This window comes from Cryptomeria japonica, chromosome 4 (genome assembly GCF_030272615.1).
Source record: "Cryptomeria japonica chromosome 4, Sugi_1.0, whole genome shotgun sequence".
Lineage (NCBI taxonomy): Eukaryota > Viridiplantae > Streptophyta > Pinopsida > Cupressales > Cupressaceae > Cryptomeria > Cryptomeria japonica.
The window spans coordinates 588,527,213-588,555,036 of NC_081408.1; the positions used below are offsets into that span (position 1 = coordinate 588,527,213).

The 27,824-nt window shown below is 36.4% G+C and overlaps 1 protein-coding gene across 1 annotated transcript; it reads right to left on the reverse strand.

The window, feature by feature from the left end:
• Positions 1–1,097: 1,097 nt before the first annotated feature.
• Positions 1,098–27,824, reverse strand: LOC131037760 (uncharacterized). The gene is made up of 3 exons (XM_057969955.2): positions 27,530–27,824; positions 26,849–27,361; positions 1,098–1,778 (listed from the first exon to the last, which is right to left on the reverse strand). The coding sequence occupies exons 2-3, from the start codon at positions 27,095–27,097 to the stop codon at positions 1,548–1,550; spliced, it is 480 nt and encodes a 159-aa protein (XP_057825938.1). The 5' UTR covers positions 27,098–27,361; positions 27,530–27,824; the 3' UTR covers positions 1,098–1,547.

The window sequence follows — 27,824 nt, forward strand, 5'->3', positions numbered from 1 at the left end:
AGAAGACTAAAGAAGCTGGCAATACAAAATGCATCTAATCCTTGCTTCAAGATTTCAGGACCTTCTCTCCTCGCAACAAGCATAAAATAGGTCATCAAAGGAGAATATCATTAAATGAGAAAAGAAATTCTCAGGCCAAAAAAAAAACATCAAGATAATCCAGATTGAACTGAGCTGAAGCTTGAAGAATAACTATCTTACAGATACATGTATTATAGAACTTCATAGAACTTAACCAGATACAACTAATATATTTTATTCTTGAAGAAACTTCACAAAACTTATCCTGATAAACTGGGCTGAAGCTTCAAGAAAATATATCTTACACTGATTATGTTAATGTGGTTTTCTTTTTTAATTCACAAAATCAAGGTTTATAGCATTATATATAAAACAAGTACAGGTATGTCATGTAAAGGCGGTTGCATATTGTGGGGATTCTGACCTTGCAAGGCATGCAAAATATTGACTTACAAATAATAACTTCAATTCTTACACATGCAGAATAGATCCTACAAATTCCAGCATATGCATCCATCTTCCACAATCACGACATAAAGCATAACATTGTGACATGGGCCCTTCATTTGTCAGCAACAACCCATTATATCTTCTTAGACAACATTATTTGGAAGAAATAAATCAATGAACTTACATCTATGTAAGAAATCAGATCAAGTGGGAACAGGACCCATAGATTTGTATTATCAGTTCATAAGATAAAGCTGAAAAGCCTCATGCCAATGAGATGAGATGCCTTACAAGAACAGTCTAGACACTACACATTTCGCATCGAAAATACTTTTCCCTACAATTTATGCAGAAAAAGTAAATTGCAAATTTAGCGTGTTCTCCCTGCTAATGTTCGCCATACATGAAATAGTTTGGCCTTGCTGACAAGGATGGGGTCTGGTTTGAGCATATAATCATTCACAAATCTCTGATACCTCAAGCATGTTAACTTCTTCCTGAAAGAAAGATTAAGAGGAAAATAGCAACGAAATCGTGAAGCGATAAATAATGATAGTGTGAAGATAATAAATTGAGATAAAACAGGAAAACGTATAAAAATGCTACATTGAAATAACAATCAGAACTATTTTGAATAAGTGTCTATAGAAAGGAACAAAATATATATGCAGAACGCACAAAGATACTGTCACATTCATTGTTAACAATAATCCTTCAATTTTCTATTTAGTAAAGGTGGTCATTACCCTCCAGAAGGCAATTAGCCAAAAATAGACAAGGTACTGATCAATCCGAAAGAATATCTGCCATATACTCATATTTTAAAAAATGGAATTTGTCATCATGGATTAATAAGTTATACAGGTTGCCATCAACCTATCATGCACTTGCACTTTGGGAATGGCCCTCCCTGCACCACTAAAGCTCCTCCAAATTGAAAAACATTTCGCTACTATTCAAGTTGCATAAATCAACTACAATCGCAAAACATGAAATTTTCAAAGTATTTTTCTCAGACAATCAGTGAAAGCAATATTTGCCATTAGCTTCTTCTGTAAGCTGTCCTTGTGCAAACGTTATGCCAACTGAAGCTTCCCAGCATGTTCCACACACGGATGGACGTTCCCATTCATACTGATGACAGGGCCCTTTAGAGTAACAGGCTTTGTACTGTGTTTAACTTCAAGTCTTGGACGCACTCTCAAATCATCCCGACCCCTTACATCTGGTAAAACCTCATTAAGAAATTCCTCTGCTATGTCACCATCCTCATCTGCTTGAAGCTTTTGTGTGTACCACCCAAAGCCCTGGGAGAATATTCAAATTTTGTCAGAGTGAACAAAAGTATTCATCACAGCTAGTTCAGAGAGAGAATCTCATATCATATGCTTAGTGCTAAAATGGCAAATTATGCAGGTAAAAAAGGAATTCAACCATGATATTCAAATGCATGGATACAATAAGATTATAGCATTTTCATTATTACACCAAGAGGCATTCTATGGTGGAATCGTGGAATCTCATGTCATTACCATGTATATAAAAAGTTAAAAACCAAAAAACAGTGGAGATATATTTCTTTAAATAAAAACTATAAAGGCTTGCTGAATTAAAAACTAAATGTTTTTCCTTGTGGTACTGCAGATCAGTTTGGCAATCGCTTATGACTTAAAAAAGAGACCATTAAAAAAAGGAAAGCTAAGCCTAAATTATTAAAAAGGGAGGCATCAGCTTCATAGAGTTAAAAGAGAGTTAAAGCTAGAAGAATTATATTTCTCATAAAGAAAAATCAACACAATATTCCTCCTTAAAGAAAGAAATGTGAATATTCCTTTGTGGATAAAAAGGTAGGCCCAATGAATCAAAACATTTTAAAAGCTTTGGATTTTACTATTTTCAGTATGCATGCCCTATAATCCAGCAAAGCTTTGGTTTTTATGTTTAAATCACTTATGCAAATGCATACAAAGGGGTATTATAGGTACAAAATAATGGTTGCCCATAAAGCACTCCAACAACACCCTAAAGTTTCCAGCCAACCATTTGCTACCATGCCACCCAAGCAGCCAATCAACCAATCGTCCACTAATGCTCTGCCACTAAACCACCGCTTGTCTCCATCAAAACTTGGTCACCTAGCAACCCCCAGGCCACCAAATCGTTGCCTAAGTGGCACCATCCATCACCTCCACCAATGCACTATAGATGACACTACCCCATCCTCCACTTGAGTACCACCCACCTAACACTAGCCTAAAAAACCACCTCTAGTTGCATTTTCAATATTACTACTCAACTTTAAGAAGCCTATTCTTGGCCATATAAGGGCATTTTTTGACACATTTTTTGAAATGGGCCAAAACTTTGTAAACTTCACAAAATAATCCAATAATCCATTTTTCGCTCAAAACTCCCAATTTTTTTAAAAATCAATTTTCTCATAGAATTTGCTGCAAAATCTCAATTTTTGAACTTCTAGGCCTTGTATCTTTTACAACTAGATGAAATTCGAGCTGTTAGAGTCACCAAGTATTCAAAGTCAAACTTCCATTTTCTTAGGACACTTTCTTTTGCTCGTCATCATCAAAAAAGGTCAAGCAGTTGGAAAAAATGCTAGAAAGATATCGAGTGGGTTAACGAGAGCGAAAAAACAAAAGTAGAGCTTTATTCTTCTCCTTAATACTACAAGTCTACAACAGATGAAATAAAGGACAATTTCTCAGTAATGTGGCATTCAAGGAACATTCTCTCTGAATTATTTGGTATTCCAATCTCCAACTGAAAAATGCTATGGAACTATTGACACCCACTGTAGTGAGGATGCAAAACAAAAACCTGTCCAATGAAGTAACCAAGCTCTAAAAGAGCAATTAAGATCTATCTGTAACTGTTACTGGGTGAAGGAAAATATCTCAGCTCATGTAACCATCTGTGAGATGATGTATACTTTAGAGATAGGTAATTGTCCTTCAAACATAACTGGTTCAAATTCCTGAAATTACCCAAAAAAGTGGAAGACTAAAGGTCAATATCAAAGATACAAAACTGTTTAACCTAGCTCCAATAAGGAAGATTGTGTAGAAATTCTAGCAAAAGCCTAGGCACAATTCTCCAGATTAAATATAATCTGCCTCATAAAGATGAATCTATTAATGTCACTTGAACATTCCATTTGCAAGAACTTCAAAGCATATCAGATTGGGAGTTGAACAATTTCAAGATTGGATAACTTGGCAAATAGGATAAAGGAACAAAATTAGATTCTGAGGAACATTGCTAGTACATCTATATCCAGATGTAAAGCTAAACATAAGGACTAACTCCAGAGAGTTCCTTAATTTTGCAGATTATTGCAAATGAAACAATCAAGGTATTACATCATGTACAATATTCCTTTAAACCACAGGTCCTGAACTACACACCCAACCCCAGCAGCTAGAGAGGACGTTAATATATCATTTATAAGACTATTTAATAGATAGCAAAGTTCATAGGTTAAACACAAAAAGGCTTATATCTATCTCAACCGAATGTCTGAGTCACAAAATGAGATAACATAAAGTTCATATAAAATAGCCAAAAAGACGACTCATCATTTCCCTCCCAACCTAACTAATGCTTGTCCTCAAGCATTTGCATGTTTCTCAAATACTTCATTTATAAAATCTGTCACCTTTGTCTCCCCTGTAGCCAGAACATATGCATCCCAATAAAAACCCTAACTTTCTTCTATTTCTTTCCAACAGTCATCCTCAGCTTCTTTGTCATACGTCTGGAGGTTCTTCCAATCTAGAACAGGGTATAGTAAAAGTGGAGGGTGAAATGTGAGAGGAATCCACCTTTCCTGCAATGATCTTCCCAACTGGATGTACCTGATTGCCCTTTTCAACATTGCATGGTAGTTCTTGACTTGCAGAAGCCCTCTGCTCTACAGCGTCTGCAAGCTTATTCAAACCAACCATCCCTTCAGTTCCTACTTGAGTACCATCTTGCTACGGCACATTCAGATTAACAGTTAGATCTATCCCCTCTTTCTTCTCCATGCCTATATTTTTTTATGGAAAATAATGAGACAAAGGAGTTAGAACTTTGGCCGGTGGTGTACTGTACATCATCCTTACCAATTCTCCTACAGAGTTGTTATCTCACTCAGTTTCACTTTCTATAACCACTTGCTAGGGAATTTTCTTTACTTTTCCTTTAGATTTGCCCAAATTCCAGTTACTACGACTTAAAGGTGAATTAGAGGGTTTGGAACACATTATTTTTGCTTTGGCTGCAGGAGAAACTAATGATGAGGGTTTTGCTTTCTGGACTTTAGGTCTTGGAGAACTATCCTTTTCAACATCAGACACCCTTTGCATAAAAATTTCTTCTTGCTCCTTAGATATTATCTTTAATGGTATTTTAACTTTTGCAAACTCCTGCTTTTTAGAAGGGGGTGAGGGTGCGAGGGCTTTTGTTTTCTCTACATCTTTTTCAGAAAAAGATTGATCATGAGGGTCTTTTGAAGAGGAGGCTTTTGATACTGATGTTCTCGACTTTTTCTTTCTAGAAGTCCTAGGTTGAGATACAGACCCTAAATTCTGAATTTGTTCCCCTTTAAGAAAACTATCCCATTATAACCCAGGGTTTGTTTCTTGTACACTTCTCTCTACCAATAACTTAATCGAACAATAGTGGGACATAGAGTTTTCCCTACCTTTTTGTGTTTTCCTAGACATCTTCTTCAGCATGTGGTACAAAACACTCAAAACATTCACGTGTCTTCCATGGCGGAGATGAGAGAGAAGCTTAAAATGTATAGCATGTAGAAGAGATTGACAACCCTCACAAGTAAGATACTTAATAATATGTGCTTCTCTAGGAGCCAATTCTTCTAGCAGAGATGTCCTACTTGTACCTTGCCCGGTAACCACTAATTGAGGATCTCCTGGAAGTGTAAATTCAGCCCTTGTTGTTCTTGCATCAAAGGTGTCTAAGCATTTTTCTCCAACTGTAGGTAATCCGATTATCTCAGCTATGCGTTCTTTTGTGGCTACTACTTTGACCCCTCGTACCAGGGCTTCCCCATCTTGAAATGTGGATGCAAACTCATGGACCACAGCATTGTCAAGACTGTCGAGCTTCAGAAAGTAATCCAACCACCCACTTGCTTGAAATATTGGCAAATAGTCTGCATCTGAAAGAAGTTCATGGTCTACCGGTTCATGCCTGATTGGTGGTCCTCCCATTTCTGCAGACTCAATATTCTCTCAACACAAAGCGACTCCCTTCTAAAGCTTAACAAAATTTCTTAACTTGCTACCCCCAATCTTTACATATTACGGAGCTAATTCTAGCGCTTCATTTATCACACGTATAAACTGAAGACAGCAAGGTGACAAGAAAGACATTTCAAAGGAAAAGCACGACTTTGAGCTTAGGATTGCTTTAAAAAGTCTTTTTGCAAGGTGACTAATGTGCAAATTTGCATAATTCTACTTCGCACTTTGCAAAAAAAAACACATCATCAAATAACCCCTACAAAAAATGTTGGTTCCTAATAATGCCCTAGTAATTAAGACACATTTTCTTGACCGAAAGGTTCAATTCTTTGCACCATTTGACTACTAATTCATTAATCAGAAGCTCATTCACTTGTCAACCCAAGAACATATACTTTAAACAAGTCCGCACTGTATGTGCACTAAGAAACTCATAAGGAACAATTATCTTAAGCTTGAAGCAACTAAATAAGAAATTGATGGAAAGCACTGAATTCTAAAGTTGGTTCTACTAATATCAACTTAATCTACTTAATATGAAACTTAAAACTTTCTGCAAAAAATGAACTAACCAACTGGTAACCATAAACTTAGTTATCCTTTGGCTGCAGGAACAGTCACAGAATGAAGTTTATGTGGCTGCAAGAACAGTCACAGAATGAAGTTTATGTGGCTGCAGGAACAGTCACAGAATGAAGTTTATGTGGCTACAAGACAATCAACTGAAAGATTCTAACCAACGGACATAAGCTTGCTAATGAACTCACACTAAATGGAATGAAAGTATATGAACATGGATGCTCCCCAAGTGGGCCCCCTCGGATGAGCCTCCAGAATCTTAACCAAATCTAAAGATTACAAAAGCATCATAAAACACATTGATACTTTTTGACAGTGAATATGATAGAACTGAAATCCTTTATTATTTCAAACTATTTAACAAAGTACACTCGGTGCTTAAGTAAGATAAAACTGCATTACATTCTTCATCTCTAACCGATAGATTTATAAAAGATTCTACAGCTAACTAACTACACAACCGATCCACTCCCAACAAACTAGGACAGCCTTTATTACAAATAAAAGCATAAGAGAATGAATCATTCTAGGATTCAATTTCATGCACAAATATAGGCCAAGGTTTCCTCTAGATTTCCTCACCAAACCGGCACACGTTCTGAAGCAACAAATGCATCAACCAAACTAGGAGTTTTGTGATAGTTATTAGCTGCTGGCTTGACTGGTTCAGCAGTTCTATTTGATCAGGACTGTAATTCTTCGAATCAGCAACAGATACCCTTTGTTGACTTGGTCTCTCCTCCAGCTGTATACACAGAAGTTAAAATGTACAACATATATTTGAACAATACTACTTTCAATCAACATTTAATCAAGCATTCCCTTATCATTAAAATAGATTTAATATATCATTTAAAAGGTTGTTTAATAGATGGCAAAGTTCATAGGTTAAACACAAAAAAGCTTATATCTATCTCAACAATAATGCCTGAGTCACAAAATGACATAACATAAAGTTCATATAAAATAGCCAAAAAGACGACTCATCAACATCCATCATCCAATACGGTCAATTTGAGCTAATGAATCTTTATCCATTCTCATCTCTAGTTTAATCAAGGTTGAACCACAAAGATTGACAAGGCAAGCCACTACATGTGAAGTAAAGAAGATTCCTCATAAATATATATTTTTCGAAGGGCCTTCATGAGCCTTCTTTTCACCTCTTCATCATGAGATAGAGGCACTTTTCCAAGACTAACTACATGTCGTTTGGGTTATAAAACATAGATTGCCATATGAAGTGGGGTGTTCATAGTGTTCCACCACCACATCACATTGGACTTAGCATGCTCCTCATAAAATCTCAAAGTAAAATCCCTACTATAAACAGCTTACTTCATCTACCCAAGCATTCTACCAAAGGTCTCATTAATCTCTCCATCTCTCCAAGACTAGGAAAGTCTATATTAACTATCAACTTATCTTACGACTTGCACAGGAGGTTCAATGAAGAAGCAAACAAATCTACAAATGCAAACAAGTACAAAAATTAAAATTTTAAAAATGATTAAGATTTAAAACTCAAATTATGGAGTGAGCAATAATACAAATAATGAAAATAATTTACAAGTTAGAAACCACCAATCATGGGGTAAATGTGGACCACCAATCATCATCAAAGATCCTTTGTTTCACATTTCTTCCTTCATGTGCTTGCCTCTGACCATCTACTCCACTCTAAGTTAACTGCCATTAATTGTAAATCTTCTTGCACCCCAACCATCCTCTCTAACAAAATGAAGTAGCTGGTATATCTAGTATCTATGGACTTAAGGAATTCCTTCCTTGAAAAGTCCTAAATAAAGCATGTGAAGTAACACCGCTACCTTCACCCAATTTCTTTTAATGTGTTGTTCAATGTATGCACACATAGGCTCCAACCAATGTGCTTGTAATCACCCTCCACCATCAAGCTGGCTAACTAACACCACACAGGCTGAATAAATCACCACTTCTACAACATTGGAGGCCTCAACATCTTCTATGGCATCCTTCAAATTCTTAAGTTGGAAGTTTCCATCTTTCCTTGTGATGTTCCCAAACAAAACTCCGTACAATATTGTTAATATTAAGAAAGCTCCTTGTATTATCTTTATAAATGATGTGAACAAGGGATAGTGGATAATCGGGAAATATGGTCCTAATCAATAAGATAAAAAAAATAAAGACTTGCAAGCATCCAAGTTCACAATATCAGAAGGACCAACCTTGCATCAAGGACCATCCATAAAAGATCAAACAATAATTACACTTAGAATTTGCAGGGTTCTCTTATACAGGGATAGCAGTTACTATAAAACCAATTCCTTATTCACAGCTACAGAAAGCTGATTGACTGATTTCAGATACATTAAACAATTCATATATAATTCAGATGCTATACCTCACACGGGGAATATTTTCTGTTATTTCCAATCCCATGATCTGCCGCTTGTATTGAAAATATTATTTCTGTTTTTAATCCTTGAGCTGATATTTATCTTTGGGGCCTTTGCCCAAGTCCTTGCGGGCCCCACTTCTCCCTTCTTAATGGCTAGTGGCTGAAGATAGTGGAAGGACCCAAGAAAACACAAATGAAAATTTCTCAACTCACCGGTTCCTTGAGCTTGATGGCTGCTGCTATTTATAAGTATCTAGCATATCGAATGATGATGTTTGTGGCAGACCAGATCTGACGCATGTCAGGATGGTCTCCCTTGCAACAATATAAAGTCCTTCCAAAACTCTTTTAAAAGTGAAATACGAACCACTCAATGAGCCACATCACCTCTTGTCTCCATTCACAGGCATATCATTTCCTATGCTGCCAATATAATAATCTTCAGATATATTATTGCCCACGCAAGTAGTCATTTAATGCCATAACATATAAGTGTCGAATCGTCTAGGTAGTGATTATAGAACAAATATATCGTATAGTCTATCACAGCGTAAAACAAGAAGATGGTTGTCGCTAATTGGATGATTAGTATCCCACAATGACAATCAAATGAAGTATCGTACTGCCTCATATTAATTATCATTGCATATCAAGGATCGACCAAGAATAACTCAGCAACAACTTAAGAATATTGATTGAGACAAGCAATAGCAAACAATGATTAGTCAGGGAAGACAGCGATTAACAATAATGAATGAGTGTATTGACCATTGTATACAAGCTCGATATGGATACATGCAACAATTGGAAGTATTATGGAATGATGTGGTTAAGAAGAGACACGAATCATGTCCCTTACACGTGACTCCTCATCCCAAGTACAAGATATAAGAAGAAATGGTCTTTATATTTATGAGGGAGGGAACGTGGAACTGCTCATTAAAAATTAGCATCTTTTGGCAAAGTATCAAAGCAGGCCTACAAATATATCAGATCAGATCGAATACTTCTTACAAGTGAAAACAATAAGTGTTTGACACTAAGGAAGAGAACCATGTGACAGACCCATAGTCACTACATAGCACTGAAGAACCAGTTAAAAGGAGAACTATAGCATAAGCTATGAAGGATCTATTTTTATTTACTCTAATCTGAAGGAGCTAGCAAGATAAGTTCTATCTTTCAAACCACTCTTAGCATTATAAATTGTATATTATAATAAAATATCTTCAGATGAAATTATATTTTACAATTCTCACCTTGAGTAAGAATTGTTGTCTCAGGACCAAATCAAAGAAATTCCCAAATGGGGACATTACATTCCTCTTCTCTAAACAATCAATAGCTCTAAGAAAATAAAAACCAGCTGAACATTGGACAATGTTACTAATGAGTGGTCAATGTTTATTATGAGTCCATCCATCCATGATAATGGAGCAGCCATCACTTAGTCACAGTTGTCTCATTTCTTCCATCACCACACTCACCTTAGAACATTCTCTATCAAAAAGGCAATTAAGAGCTTATGTTCTCCAAGTGGGATAAGTACCAACAACTAGAACATGCCACATGAAATAATATGGCATGAGCAAAAAAAATCTTGGCAATAGAAACTTAGCCACCTCTCGTGTTTGTATATTAAGCCTACAATTTAGTAATTATTTTTCTTCCATTGATAAAAGTAGAACCCTCTCCCCTTTGAATTTTTGACATTTGCAGTTCCCATAGGCAATGACACACTAAGCTGCACACTCCCCAATGGAATTCACTGCTCTCTTGTCTCCCCCTCCATGTGCAACTTAATTGCATCGACCTTCTTATCCAAGGTTATTTTCCCAAAACCATTTACCCAATGTCCACCTATGCATAGAAGATGAGAATAAACCCTTGTATAGCTGCCCCTATAGTCTTTCTTGCACAAATGACATAGACATACTTGGGCCTTTTGCATACTTTTTGTGGGTTTGAGAAGGGCATTCAAATGAGTTAATTGAACTTGCTAAACCTGCTACACTCCCACTGTTAGAAGAATACGCAGTGGTAGCCATATGTCCATAACCTCTAATTTTTTGTTGCATTTGAACTTTATCCTCTTCACTTTAACTACTCCCGCTACTGCTTATTGTTTCTTTTTGTTAAGAATTTAAAACATAGTAACAAGTGCCAATAAAAAATAGATAACAAAATATTCTCCATGTTTGGAAATTTCAGCAAAAAAAATTAAAAAATGCAAAGGAATTTGAACAAACAACTAGTAGAGGGTAAACAGTGGATTTGAGGTCATATCACTGTTGGATATTAAATCATTCCCGTATGTTTTGTTTGGTTTGTTTATTTGTTTGTAATTTGTTATGGGTTGTTAGTCTATTTAGGCACTAGTATTTGTTATTTTGATAATCCCGTGAGTGCCAGATTAAGCACACTGTTGCAATCACACTCCTGTATAAATATCTTTCATAATGCAATATGATTGTATCTTTTGAGCTTTAATTTGTTGATATGGTATCAGAGCAATGATAGAAGTCTTGTGCATGTGCGTTGAAGATGGCGGTAGACATTGTGAACATCTTGGAGACATAAGACTATGCGACCTCCACATTAGTGGCAAAGTTTAATTCGAATGCACATGCCTGATATGATTGCTGTATTTTGTTGGAGCCGATTGTAAGAATAATGGAAGGAGTGAAGATTGCATAGAGAGTTGAAACATTGCATTGGGATCTGCTATCGACTTTGTTTGGCCCCCAATTTGTCGCCTCTGTGCCTGCAAGTTTATTGGATCTGGTTAGATCTACTCATCAGCGTCCGTTGCATTTTCTTCTGTTTGGCATCAGTTGTTTGTTTGGCGGATATTTGAGGCGATCTGTACTGTAATCAGACTTCATTGTTTAGCTGTTACTTATCAATAACAGCTTTATCGATGCAATTCACATTTTCTTAGTGAGAATCGTATTCACTGCAGGCAACATTTGTTTGGCAGTCTGGTTTGCCTGGCAATGTCATTCTTTTTTGTCTGTGCCGTTATTGGTCAACACACTCAGATTTGATCTGTGTGTGGATTCTGCTCGCGATCTTTGTTTCAGATCGTATTTTGTCTTATCACTTTGGCCCAGCAGCTTTGGCTTGTGTTTTATTGTTAGATCAGTCTGTGGATGATAGGAGGTTTCAATCTGCTTGTGACCAGCGGTTTTGTGGTGGTTCATCACTGTCTGGTAAACTGAGCTTGACATGGGTTTGCAGTTGTTCTGAGGCTTCAGAATTGAAAAGATCTCAGAGACATATTCTGTGGATCTTTCACACTTTGCAGCTGTGCTGCAGTGATTGTGCACAGGCTCATGTTGAAGGCTTCAGCTCTGCATCTTGGTCATGGTCCTATTGTTCTTGCATACAAATCTTTGATCGGCCATTCAATCTTCTCCATGATCAAATACACCAGCATGGAGAATGGTTTGCCATTCAAAAGAAGTTGTTCGGGGCATGAAGCAAAAATTTTTTGGGGAAAAAATCATCAAATCATAAGTATAAGATTTTTTGAAAAAATCAGATTTTCAAAAAATGTAAAAAATTATAGTAAAAGAGACATAAACTACTTTCTTTTTGAATTTAAAGGCATGTCCATAGCATAGAGATATAATTAGGTTGACGAATTGGAATCGTTGAATTCAGTAAGTAGATATGATACGTCAGTATGTTAGTATGTTCATACAAAAAACATATAAAAATCATAAATATATATTAAAAATTAAATAATAATAAATATACATTATAAATTAAAAATAAATATATTTACATTTATTAATGGTCTACAAGGATACATGTTTTTAATTTTTAATTTTTAATTTATTTATTGTTTTAATTTACAATTTTATTAAATTATATAATAATTCCATACAATTTAATAAATTACACACTAATATAATATATAATAATTTAAATTTTTAAATTATTTATAATACTAATTATTAAATTATTTTAAATTATATATTAAAAATGTAATAAATATAAAAGAATGTAAGAATTGTCGCTTATAAAGTTTTATAATCCCCCAAATTTGATGTCATAGTTTTTAATTTAAAGTTCTCAATAATATAAAGTTACCAAAAATAAGGAAAAAATTGAAAGCTTATAGCTTATTCTAGTGTTTCTTGAGTGCTATTAATGCATCATGCTTATCACTATAGAAAATTAATTTTTGATTCATAATATCCAAGTGAGAGAAAACGGTGAGACAAGCCGAGGCTCTTATTCGGAATGCATACTGAAATGTTTTTGGTTTTAATTTTTGGCAATATAGAATGTCATTTAGGGTTTTACTGAGGTCAAAATGTTGGCAAAAAAATCCAAGAAAAAAATTTTGAACCCTAATTGACTCCATGCAGACGAAACCTGGAATCAACCTATATTTGTGGGTAATTTTTAGGGTTTATGTCAGTTTTTTCAGACATGCAGAAATTTCGTGATTATTAAACGAGATTTTGCGGTGTTTTGGCTGTGATTAATCAGCCAAAGTTGTTGACTGACAGTCAACGACGTTTTGATAATTTATATGGGGAAAAAATGGTTGTTCTGGCGATTCACGATTAATTGCGACTCATTGTCAATTCTTTGGTTTGGGCTACCTTCAAGATCATGCATCTGACTGAATTAGGAGGTGGAAAATGGATATGCCAATTGACTAGCTGATCAGAGACCAGTGGGAACCTTGCCTTGTATTGGCATGACTGATGAAAGTTGATGTGGTAATGTGTTCTAATTTTTTTGTTTTCATCTATTTTTGCCTTAAAGTTAGAGGTAGAGGGTGATTATCTTTGTCATGTCCAAAAATTATATTTGAATGCCATCTGCTTCATTTTAGTCTAGTATAAAGAGCTCCAAAATGAGCTATTGTAGTTTTTTTGTTCTATATCATCCCCTTTTCTACGGCAATTTGCTGTTCTGAGTGAAGAAAGATAGAATAGTATAGTAGCTGACAAAATGGCAGGAAGTTCTCTAAAATTTCTTCTTCCAAACTCTCAACTACTACGCGGGAATAATTATTTTGCCTGGAAGACTAAACTCAAAACTCAACTTGAGTTTGAAAAAGTTTGGGATGTGGTACTGTAGATGTGTCTTTTGTACACGACCAAACACAGAATAAAATACCCAAAGGTACCTTATCCTCTCTTGAACAAAGTTCCCGACTGCTGAAGATCTCGCCGAAGGATCAGTCAAAGTAACTCCAAGGTTCTGTTATGTAGGATCTCTACGTGTGGATAAGCTCTCTGTGGTATGATGTGATTTTGCTGGAATCACAAGGGGACTTACACTTGATGACTGAACGTCTGATTCGCATTCAATATTACTGGAACATAGGATTTCACTAGTCTAGATTTTTTGAAAAAAAGGAAAAAAGGATGAGGGCGAGGGAAGGATCTAATTCTGACACTAAGAATGTAGGAGCAATGATTGATCTTTGATGAAATTCTAACTAAGTTTTGTTTTGACATCCCAGGACCATCTCCACAAGATTAGTGCGATCTTCGGAGGAAAGCTTTATGATGTTCAGATCATCGCTACAGGCATAGACACCATCAAGCATAAACTAAGATTTTCGCTCCTGACCCTTCCAAAGGGTCCAAAGCGAAAATCTTCCTAGACCTCATTCCCTTCCTCCGCGACTCGTCCACAGCCAAAGATGGATGGGACAAACTCAAGACGGTGTATGAGGCAAAGAATTAGAATCAGATCCTAAATTTGAAAAGTCAATTACATTGTCTGAAGATGAAGAATGGAGAATAGTTGGAATCCTTTCTCAAAAGGATTGTAAAGCTGAGAACCTCCCTACAAGCTTTGGGAGAAACAATTGATGATTTTTGGTGTCTATTGTTCTGTGGGCACTCCCATCTAGATACAAGGTGTTTGTGACAACTTTGAATGTCACAGAGACAACACCCACTTCTAATAAGCTAGTGAATCTTCTTCAGAAAGAAGAGTCTATAAGCCAGGAACCTAATCAGGATGATCATGCAATGACTACACATCATAAAGTCAAGAAGCATATGCAGTAGTTCGATAAACCTCCCAAATCTGAAAATTCATCCAGACCTCAACAGAAGTGTCCAATATGTGATAGAGTTGGACATGTGAAAAATTATTAGTACAACTCCTTCAACAAAGGAGCATCCAACAAACCACTTCCAAAGAAGCCATTTCAAAGGCAAACTCTGATGGGAGAAGAAGCAACAAAGCAATTTTGCTAAAGCAAATGATTCTCCAAACGAGGAATAAATGTTGTCAGCCCACGCTTCAAAAGATGGTCCACAATCCACCACAATATGGTATGTGGACTGAGGTGCTACAAAGCACATGACTGGACTGAAGGAGTGGTTTCTCACATTGAAACCCCATCATGGTATAGTCACTCTTGGAGATGATACCACCCATCAAATCAAAGGTATCGGTGACATCTCTTTGTAGTTTGGCATAAATTGGTGCAGGCTTACTAATGTCTTGTACGTGCCAGGACTTGCCAAAAATCTCCTTTCTGTTAACCAATTTCTTGACCACAACCTTAGGATTGAGTTTGATAGCAATCAAGATAATAAGATGTGTTATCAAAGATAAGTCTAAAAATGAAAAGATTGTTGCTAGTGCTACTGAGATCGGCAAAATGTTTAGGCTTGATACGACTACTAATAATCAAGCCTAATCTATGCGGCCCTATGCATGCTTTGGCATCGTAGATTTGGTCATTTAAGCACTAGTTACTTAATGAAACTTGTCAACAAAGCATGGTCAAAGGGCTTCCATCACTTGAAAAGTCGAGTGTTGTTTGTTCTAGCTATATTACTGAAAAACAACATAAAGCACCCTTTTATCCCAGTGAGCATCGTGAAAGCCAACCCTTGCAGCTGGTGCATGTCGATCTATGCGGCCCTATGCCACCAACTCATAAAGGATATAGGTACTTTTAGCTTTTTGTTGATGATCAAACAAGGAAAATGTGGGTATATTGCTTGCAACATAAAGATGAAGCTTTTTGCTACTTCAAAGAGTTCGCACTCTTGTGGTAAAAGATATGAATCATCGTATTCGTGTCCTCCGCTCAGATTGAAGGGGGGAATACACCTACACAAAATTATCCACATATCTGAAGGAAAATGGCATTCGACGTCAATTGACTGCAACACACACCTCAACGGAATGTTGTTGCGGAACAGAGAAATCACAACATCGTGGAGATGGTCCGAAGTATGTTGAAAGCTTCTCAACTAGAGCATGCATATTGGGCTAAAGTTGTACACACTACAGCTTATCTTTTGAATTGTGCACCAACCAAAGCCCTTGATGGCATCACACTAGAGGAAGCATGGATAGGGGTAAAGCCTTCAATCTCTCATCTTCGTGTATTTGGATGCACTGCCTATATGCATATTCCTAAACAAAAGAGGAAGAAGCTTGATGAAAAATCACTGCAATGTATTCTTCTAGGATATAGTATTGAATCCAAGGCATATCGCCTTATGGATCCCAATACAAAGAAGATTTACATTAGTAGAGATGTATTTTTTGATGAGAAGAATGATGTAAGTTCTCCTCCCACATCATCTGCTTCAAATAGTGCTCCTATATTCAACATGGATGGGAAAAATGATGGGAATGTTGATAGTCGATCAACACTTGCCAATGCCACAAAACCTTTACCAAAGTGGTACACTAGTACCATTTGAGATGCAAAGCTAGATGGAGTCCCTGACACTTCAACTTCAGGTCCAAGAACTCACAACATGGCTTGCAATGAGGTAAACTTTGCACTAATCACTTCAGTTGTTGATAATTTTGAGCCGTCTACTATTCAAGAAGCACTTGAATCAAAGACTTGGAAAGAGGCTATGGAGGCAGAGTATTAATCTCTGATGAAAAACAACACTTGTGAGCTCATAGATCTACCACCTGGTAAGAAAGCAATGGGATTAAAATGGATATTCAAAACTAAATATAAAGCAGATGGTAGTATAGATAAACATAAGGCTAGACTTGTTGCCAAGGGCTATGCCCAGAAAGAAGGGATAGACTATGAGGAAACATTTGCTCCCACTGCAAAGATAGGGAATCAGGTTTGCTACAACATGGTTTCACTAGGCATCCATATGATCCAAATCTCTACCTCAAGGATCAAGGGGGGGGCTATTGTGATAATTAGAGTGTATGTTGATGACTTAGTTATCACAGGAAGCTCAAAAGAAATGGTTGAGGCAACCAAAAATGATCTCAAGAAGGCTTTTGGTATGACAGATCTCAAGCTACTGCACTATTGTCTAGGCTTAGAGGTATGGCAAACAATTCACCATATCTTTGTGTCACAAAGGAAATATGCCAAGACACTACTCGAGAAGTTCAGAATGATGGATTCCAAACCCATGTCTACACCTATGGAATCAGGTTTGCAATTGTCTATTTCTAATTCATCTCCTCAAGTGAATGCAACTCTCTATCAACAAATGATTGGAGGTTTGATTTACTTGACTTATACTAGACTAGATATTAGTTTTGCTGTTAATTATCTTTCAAGACTCATGCAAGAACCAAAAATGTGTCATTGGAAAACAGCAAAACGGGTACTAAGGTACATCCAAGGAAAAATGAATCATGGTTTGGAATACAAAAGGAATGATCAATTCTTCTTGACAAGGTATGCAAATGCTGATTATGCAGGTTCAATTGATGATAGGAAATCCAAATCTGGATTTGTTTTCTTCTTGGGTTCTAGTCCTATTTCTTGGGGAAGTAAGAAGCAAGCCACAGTTGCTCGTATTTCAACAGAAGCAGAGTATCGTGCAGCGAGTGCAGCAGTTTGTGAAGCAATTTGGCTATGTCACATATCGTTAGGATTGGGGGTACCTCAAAATCAGCCTCCTATCCTCTATTGTGACAATCAAAGTGTTCTGAAGCTTGTTTGTAATCCAGTTTTGGTAGATGATGCTCTACTTGGAGGATTGGCATGACACCCAACTCTATTATGATATCATCCAGTCCTTCATTTGTTCATTTGTTAATGTGTTTAATGTTTGGGCCATCCAAACCTACCCCATCATCGTAGCTACAGGGCATGTCAGCTTGTTGGAATCAAGCACAAAGCCATTTGAAAATGTAGTAGGGCACCACAATTCAAGGAAGAAAAATAGCACCAAGAAAAACAATGAGAAGGCCTAATTAGCCTAGGTATTATGGAAGACAACTAATGTAATGCATTCTGTAGCTGAGAGGCCATCCCTCTTCATTGGGAGCATGAAAGTTTGAAACAGTTTCTCTAAATTACAAACTTTTGTGTGTGTGTGTGTAAATTTGTTAACCTAGTGGTCAGCTGGTTTGTAAAAAAAAGTTCTATCACCAAGATTGGAGAATCTTAGTGTGTTTTCAAAGATTGTCAGTTTTTGGCCAGCCACCATTGCTAGTAATGTAATCTGCCATGGTGAATTGCTGGATGGTGCATATGAACTTAAAGTATTTAGTTGATAAGTAGCTAGTCAGAAATATACCAAATTGTGTAACAGAAGATTCAACTGGTATTCACCACTATTAGCAACAAATAGCTTATGCATACTCAGATTTGATTTCTCAGATTAAACAATCACGAAGAAAACAATGAACAGTTTTCTACAATAATATTTCAGAATGTATTTGACTCAGAGTTTACCAGTTCCATAACCACACAATGTTTAGGTCACACAAACAAGGTATATGTTTATATTTCTCAGAACATTGAGCCACCATACATATCAGATTGCACAAATTCATACAAAGGAGATGTGACATTAATAGCATACTATTTCTTTCATTTAAAGCTGCTCCCCAGCCTTGTTAGATTGGATCAATATCACCTTGATAGCTTGCATTCCCAGGCCCAGGCACCAATCTCTTTGAAGTCTATGATATGTTGTGCCTTCTGGAGAGTTTCCTTTCTATAATATCAACCTGAATGAATATAATGTACTCAGATATTTTTAACTGCTCCTTGCAATGCTACTGCAACAATCTGATCAACTCAGACACCTCCCTTGAATATATGCATTGAGGATCTCATTTCCATGGCTGAGTATAAATCAGCTCCTTTACTACACGCAGCAGAGAAGAACTTGTGCCCTTGTTAAGCCTCACACTACCCAATCTTGATCTCCTAAAGAAACAGCTGGAATATAGCAGCGATGGTGATGATTGCTAGTAAGATTGCAAATAGAAATTTTCATCCTATCAATGGCTCCCTCCAGGTTTGCGTCTGGAAGAAGAGTGAATTCATCTAATGCAAATCTTCGATGCTTAGCTTCCAAAACCAACCCATATAGATATCAATTCTTCCAAAGGTCAGCCTTAGGGAAATAACCTCTCCAAAACACAACAAAGTCAGCCAAAATCTGTTTTAGGAAAATTATTTAATACCACTATGTAAGTCAGCCTAAGAAACATAATGAATAATTTCATGTATTCCTAATTTTGAAATTATGTTTATTTTAAACTTATTTATCTATTCTAAAAAACATTAGCAAATAAAAAGGGAGCCGACTCCCTTTCTAATAGGGGACATCACAATTCGCCTGTACCGGATATTGCTTGTCCTCAAGCAACTTCAAATCTGGATCCAAACCTTCTCACATCACCTCTACTGTATCCTCATCGAAGACTACCTCTATATAGTGCATTTGTCCTTTCCCCAAAAACCTATGACCTGGTTGCTATGGTTCTTTGCATGTGAAACAAAGATTTTTCCTTCACAATTCTGTAATGTCCCTCTTCCTCAATTACTCTATTCTGCCCTAGATTACGATTTCTTGGCTATCAAAGAGGGTTTAGGGAAGGAATCTCCCTTATCTCTTTGGTAGGAATAACCTGCAACACAAGTTAAGGATAATCTTCTAATCACAACATATGAGTGATTGACAGTTATAGACCAGTTATGGAAATACAGATAAAGAATGGTAAAAATTAAAGTAGAGAAAACTAACTATGATTCTTAAATTTGAAAAACTATAATTTACAGAATTATTATGATAAAATTTAAATAATTCAACAAGCAGCAACTGTAATGTAAAGATCAGAAATCCTGGGTCATAATCTTAGGAATCCTCATTATCTTGATAGGGTGCCTTAGTAACGGTTCTCCCTAATCAAGCCACTTTGTGAGGGTGTCTTAATAACAGTTCTCTCTCAATCTTAAGGAGGATGCCTTATTAACTGTTCTCCCTCTGTCTGAGAGGGTGCCTTAGTAACAGTTCTCCCTCTATAGTTAGTGTTCAGTCAGTATCATAGATCAGATTCATAAACATGAATCAGTATAAATATGCAAGGTATTAATACTGTGAACATACAGATGTGTCGTGCAAAAATTACCATATAATGCAACTACAGTTTGCTATATATAATCCTTGGACTTTATACCAGTTCGGATATCTGGCTGAGTATATTCGTAGCAGGTGTTAGGCTTTTTGTTTTATTACTTACTTCTTCCTTTTTTCCTCCTTCAGTCTCATTCGTGCCTTTGTTTGAGTATGGAGACAGCCTATAACTTCATAACAGTTCTGATCTGATCTGATCAATGGTGATGTCACTAATTGCTTTTGATTTCTTTCCTATATATCTTTCAGTTTGAGGGAGGGTCACACCTCTTCATCATATATACCCTTTGGCAAGAGACACACCCTTTCACAATTAGCACCCTTTGAAAGAGTGCAACTCTTCATTATATCTGCCCTTTGAAAGGGACACAACCTCTCATGATCAGAACTGCACTTCTTATTTAAATCAGATCTGCACTTGTGATTCACAAATTATCCCCCTCAAATGAGGTTCTCTTCTCCCTTTTATATCTCATATTTGAGGGAGTCACAACTTTTCATTTCATGTCTTTTGACCATTCATTAACTTAATTAAAATTTAATTAAATTTAATTATATTCTTTTATATTTTTATTTTAATTTTATTATTATTATTTACCCTTAAATTCTATTCCAAAGTGGGGACATTACAAATTCATTCTTAGACACCTCCATTTAGCTTGGCTAAGGAGGTAACGTGCTCTTTTGGAAAGATTTCTTTGATTGTATAGGACATGCTTGCTTGGAGCTCAATCTATCCTTAGTCACCGAATCTTCAAAACTCAAAGCCTTTTTGATGGTGTCTTGTAATGAGCTTGGATTGAATGCCCTAACTAACCCTCTGGGGGGCTAAGTTAGGCCTTCCACGAAAAAGACTATAAGCCTCTTTTCTGACACAAATCATTACTGCAAGCATTTGAAATCCTGCTACATAATCTTCCACTTTACCCTCTTGCTTCAACTGTGCTAACTCTCCAAAATGAGTTTCTAGATCCTTCCCATCAAACCTTTCTATCAACCTTTGGCTTTAGTCCTCCGAGGTGGTGATTGAATCATGCCCTTGCATCACCATGCCATGGTACCACCATTTGTGAGCCACTCGATGATGCAAAGTAGCAAATTTGATAGTCTCCTCTTCAAGCATTGGGTTTAATGAGAAATATGTATCTAATTTCTGTAACCAAGCCGTTGCTGAGGAATTACCGGCACCATCAAAAGTTGTAGTGATTTTTCCTAAATGGTGCTGAATGTCTTTTCTCTCTTCATACCATCTCCTGCCATGCCCAATTGCTTTCTTCATTTCACAAAGTCCCTCAAAATCAACTCGTTGCATATGGCAGGGCTTAATGCATAGTATGCATCATGAAATCTTGTCATATCTTCCACCGAATCAGGTTGTTCTTCCCAAATACCTACTGCTGCTTCTTTTTCCATAAATTTAGCCCTGAAGGTTATTGTATTAACTGAGGTTTTCCCATCACCAGCTGAAGCGTTTACTCCACTCTATTGCCTTCAGCACCAGTTTAAAACAGGCCTATCAGCACCTAGTTTCTGGCTCATTCCTCTTAAAAGTTGAAACATCTCCATCATGGTATCCCTCACACTAGTATGGATCTCTCGGATCTCTCTAATTTATTCTTGGGGATATGTCTCTTCCCTGTCACCCATTGCCTTCTTTTTTCCCCTTTGCTTGTATCTATGACCCCTCACTCACCAATCAACAGGCTGGCAGGATGCCAAGCTCTGATACCACTGAAATACACCAGCTTGTGTAACAGAAGATTAAACTGGTATTCACCACTATTAGCAACAAATGGCTTATGCAAACTCAGATTTGATTTCTCAGATTTATCAATCACTCATAAAACAATGAACAGTTTTCTACAATAATATTTCAGAATGTATTTGACTCACAAAGTTCACCAGTTCCATAACCACACAACGTTCAGGTCACACAGACAATGTAAATGTTTATATTTCTCAGAACATTAAACCAGCACACATATCAGATTGCAATAATTCATATGATGGAGATGCGACATTAATAGCATACTATTTTGTTCATGAAATGCTGCTCCACAGCCTTGTTAGATTGGATCAGTATCACGCTTCTGTTCCCATGCGCAAGCACCAATCGCTTTGCAGTCTATGATATGTTGTGCTTTCTAGAGAATTTCCTTTCTACAGTCTCAACCCGAATGAATATAATTTACTTAGATATTTATAACTGCTCCTTGCATTGCTACTGCAACAATCTAATCAACTCAGACACCTACCTTGAATATACATTGTGAGGATTTCACTTTCATGCCAGAGTATAAATCAGCTCCTATACTAATTCTGCGGGATTGGATGCACAACAGAGAAGAGCTCGTGCCCTTGTTAAGCCTCACATCACTCAATCTTGATCTCATGAAGCAACAGGCAGAATATAGCAGCAATGGTGATGATTGCTGGTAAGATTGCAGATAGGGGTTTCGTCCTATCAATGGCTTCCTCCAGGTTTGTGTCCGGAAGAAGAGTGCATTCATTTAATGCAGACAACAACTAAATTCTTCAATGTTTAGCTTCCAAAACCAGCCCATATAAATATCAATTCTTCCTAAGGTTGGCATTAGGGAATTAGCCTCCCCAAAACACAATAAAGTCAGGCAAAAGCTGTTTTAGGAAAATTATTTAATACCACCATGTAAGTCAGTGTAAGAAAAATAATGAATAATTTCATTTATTCCTAATTTGAAATAATGTTTATTTAAAACTTATTTATCTATTCTATAAAACATTAGCAAATAAAAAGGGGCTTGACTCCTTCTAACCGAGGACATCACAGTCTATAGGATGAAATAGATAGTTGAAAAGCTTGAAGCCAAATTTTGTAGCCCTGAGAAGCAATGTTGCAATGTAAACGTTGATATTTGATAGAAAAATGTTTGTGACATGACATTCTCTATGAATTCTATGTTTCCGCTGTGTGAATTGAAACCGGGTAGGAAGACTCTGGGTTTGGAAATCCCTTAACTAGGACCTCCATCCTCAACTACATCAACACCAATCTACGATATTCAAATTTTAGAATGCTACCAACACTATTAATATCTCAACACATTCAGGTGGGGGGGAAGGGTGAAGGGGAATGTCTCAGAGTTCCTCTAATGGTGTCCTCTGTCATTGCAAGAATAGTAGGAGACCCCCTACATCCTTTACTGACCAATAAAAAAAATTCTAATTTTGAAATGTCACAGAGTAACACTCTATACTATTACAAATTTACAACACATTCATCATAGATGTGGTTGGTTGTACACCAAAATAAACAAATGGGACCTCCTGCAAATTTACACTCTACATTAGGTACACTTATGAATCTATATTAAAGGCCCAAGAGGTTGTGGTGTAAAGGTAATTGAGAACACTCCTAAGAGTATGATTCAAGTTCAAATCCCCCCACCACATTGAGGCAACCCAAAAACTCTAGCGAATATGTGATAAAGTTATCACATAGCAATTCAGGGGTACATTCAAGCATGACTGTCTTAAGAAAACATAAGAATGTAGCCTGTAAATAATTGTGGGCCAAACTTCATTAAAGGTGGCTCATAATCTCATCTGAGCAAAAGAAAGAGCCTAGATAAAAGAATAGAAAACTGTAAGTAATGTTAGAACCTTATAAGGTACTAACGACATAGACTATCCAAAAAGACAGCAATCCTTGGGTACTGTAATTCCCTTCAATTACTAAGTTGGAAAAAAAAGGATGATAAAAGTTTCTGGGCAAGAAGTGTTCAGTAAACCACATGAGTATTCTAAAGTAAAGTTATGATTCCTTTTTTTTGTCGTAACTGAAGTGGTACATTATAACAGCAATGATTACAAGATACAACAGTATTACAGTAAATTAATTATTGGAGTACAAGCATCAGTTAAATGATTCTAAGTTACCAAGAAAAGCATTACTAATTTTTTTTCATTACAGTTTTAATTTGGAAGAAGATTCACTGGACAAGAAGAGACGAACAAGGAATAGGCAATATTCAATATAGGCATCAAAATCTCAAATATGTATCTCATACAATAAGAATTCCTAAACCTAAGATAATAACCATAGAGGAGATCTGCCCCTCACTAATCCTACATCACATACTAGCATCTGACGAAAACTTCAAAGGCTCATCTTCTACAAGTAACATAAGCATAAGGGAATTAAAAAATCTTAATTAAGCAAAAAAGAAAGCCGGCACAGGCACATGTAAGTGCAGAACTGGTATCTTTCGATGAACATAAATCCCAGTATTTTCACACCCACAACTTGTCTCGAAACCACAAATTGACCATGAAAACATCAGGACAGACATCTGATGCAAAACATCAAGCACATGTTTATAACTGTGCAGCACTACCCTCTATCCCCAAACCTTCCTTGCAATATCAGCCACCATGTCTCCTCGCTTGTGTTTTTTATTTTAAGTTTCATCATCTACATACCTCCCCTATTCTCATAATCATTTGATAAAATAAGAAGTATAGTAAACTTTATTCAGCTGTTTGGACACCTTACCTTTTTCATTCTATAATTGTAATTTTGTCTTTATTTTTATTTATTGTTCTACTAGAACCCTAATGTTGCCCATGGGTGACAATTTTTGCATTACCTTTTCTTTATTTTATTTATTTTTTCCTTGGCCTCCTAATGGGCCTCTCTCCATGGGCTCTTCCACCAACATTTTTTATACTGATATTTGAAATACAAAGACATCATTGTCGGATGTACTGTGAATTAAATAGCTCTGCCACCTATCATAGATTCACCCTTGGGAAAAATGAATCCACAAAAAACCACTTCAGTTACCCTAAGCTCCCGTAGAGAACAAGGCCACAGGATTCTGCCTGAAATATTTTTTCCATTCAACAAATTAAACCATTGATTCGGCATGTTCCTTAAAAAATTTAACATATTTTGTTCAATACAATCCATAGCCTTTTTCAAATTGGACTACTCAAGCATATTCTAGGGTTTAACTTTAAAAAGGGAAATGAAAATCAGTCTTATCATAGAACTGGATCAGATTTCCAGGAATTGCAAATAAAGGTAATGTTGAAGCTGTGAAATTTTCCCACTTGAATATAGCAATTGTTTTGGATTATTACAAAAAAAGACAACCACCCCTGGATCCTCCATCCTCAGAACCTGTAAGGAGTAAAAAAATTCTCGGAATCTCTAATCCTCTAAAACAATAGGGCTCTTCATTAGGCTTCTAGCAAATGCTATCACTCTTACTCTAATCTATTACCACCTTCCAAGTGCAGCATGCCAAAGACATCCTACACATCAGTTCAATATCTTCACTCTTGAAAACTTGAAATTTCTTAAAGTGTTTAAGTTCAATTCCCCCAGACTACAAAACTCATAAAACAACTGTTAAGAACTTAAATCTGTAAAGTATCCCTTAAAGTCAAAAACTGGAGAAAGTATAACTCCATGTGTGTACTATATTGCACATGCATGTGATAACCAATGGATCTTTGGTGATTAACTTCACAAAATCAAAAACCAGTGGAAAAAATATGGCTCTTTAACAAGAATGACTCCATGAATGTATCATCATGCCTCTTACACATGCCACTACTCTATCACTTTTTCTCAGCTACATCACACTGAAAACTGCAGACAGAAATCCAAAGCATGGTTTAACTGGATTATTTTTCCAGGAACAACTTGGATTAGGAAACTTAACAAATATATGTAAACATAAATTTATAATACCATAATAAAAAGTCAAAACTGCTATCCAAAACTTTTATCACACCTGTGCTGCCCTTGGGATTAATGCTACAATTTTTAACATTTCAGCTCGGATACCATCTATAACATAGTTTTCAACTTGAACTACTCTAATTACAATTTTTAACTTTTATTAAACCTGTGATGCTTTTGCAATTGATACTAAAGTTTTTGACATGGATTACACCTGTAATGCCTTTGGCGCCAATACTGCAATTTCAACTTGGAGCACCTATGAGGCCTTCAATATTGATACCAGATCTTTAAGGAATATTTAATTTCGAATAAAGGTATGATGCCTTTCAAACTGATCCCACAGGTTTTAACTTGGATTGCAAATATAATGCCTGTTGGATGTGTAACCAGGTATCTCACTTGGATTACAATTATCATTCGTATGGTAACAAGACCGCAGTTTTCAAAATCAATTATGCCTATAATGATTCTGGATTGGTTAGGTAAGCAATTCTATGGACCTTTACAACACAAAAATGGACTGAGCTTCCAGAAAGAGTGTAATACAGAACTTGCAAAAATTATTGGAGCCCCGGTGTTGATTATCATGGGATTATTTAACTGATCCCTTAGTCCACCCATTACAGTATGCAAGTAAACCTAAAAAAGGTTTCATGCATTACAGAATACATATCGATATAATCATAGAAAAACCTAACGCGGTCTCAAAAACAACCATGAAAACTAAAGAACAAAACTAAGCTCGGAAACGCTTAAGGAGTGGAAACATATTGACAATTAAACAATAATTTTCCCAATCCTTCAAAAAATATATGTAGAATAGACTGATTTTAAGAAGAAGAAATATTTAATACATGACTATTTAGATGAATCCAATATGGTTTAATCCAATCTAACAACTTCATCACATTTACATGATACCTTTAGAAAAAATTTGTGGGATAAAATCTGTTGGTGTGCTAATCTAATTTTTGTTAAAAAACAGAGAAATAGCATACAAAATATACCCCAAATATAACGAATACAAAAATTTTACAATACATACCTGTACTCCACCATCATTACCCCAGCACTGGTAAACAACAGGGCCCTGTGGCGCTGTTTCAGTGGGCACTGCCACCTTCATTTTGAAACCCTGCCTGGAATCAACAGTGTTGTTAACAGAGGGTCCCTGATAATGATGATGATGTTGATGATGATGAGGCTGCTGTTGCTGCTGGTGCTGCTGGTTTTCGTTGTTATCTTCCTTAATGAACCCCAGATGACCCAAAATTTTCTTAATAAATCCAACCATTGTACAGTTATTTTGGCTCCTTAGCCTGGCCGGATCTTTCAGCACCCAGAATGTCAAATCTGCGAATTTTTGCAGCAATGTTGTATACCAAGGCCTGCAAAAACCCCAGATGTATATTCTGTGTATATCCTCCTCCTTGACTTCTCCTCAGACATTCCACCCTCTACTATCCAGAAGCCGCTCCCCCGGAAAAAAGAAAGAGTGCACGCAAACACACAAGACTACCAACAAAAATAGAAACACCTGGACCTGTTCAAAACAAAACTGCAGAAAAGATTTAAATTTTAGAATATTCCCCTCACAGTAACGAGATCCAACCCACGTCTACAAGTACAATATCAAACAGAAAGAATTTGACAGACTGAATGCAGATTAAAGGTCTGACAAAAAATGAAAAGGAGGGCGAAAAATTCTTAAAATGGATGAGAATACCCTTTATATCCCCCACAAGCAGGGAAGGATTTAAGCTTTGGTTTCTCCAGATACAGAGCAATTAAGAAATTGGGTTTCTTGATTTTCAACCTCTTCGCGTACCAATTAGAAAAATTCGCCCTTAAACTATTAATGTCAATGGTCTGCTCTGGTTTTCGTTTTTTTTTCCTTTGTTCTTAACTAATTGGATTTCGCAGGAAGCTTATACATTTGTGCCACGGCAACACCTCCGTTTAAATTTTACCTTCACAAGAAAGGTCGTCTATGACGATGGGCCGCGGTAGATTTTAATATT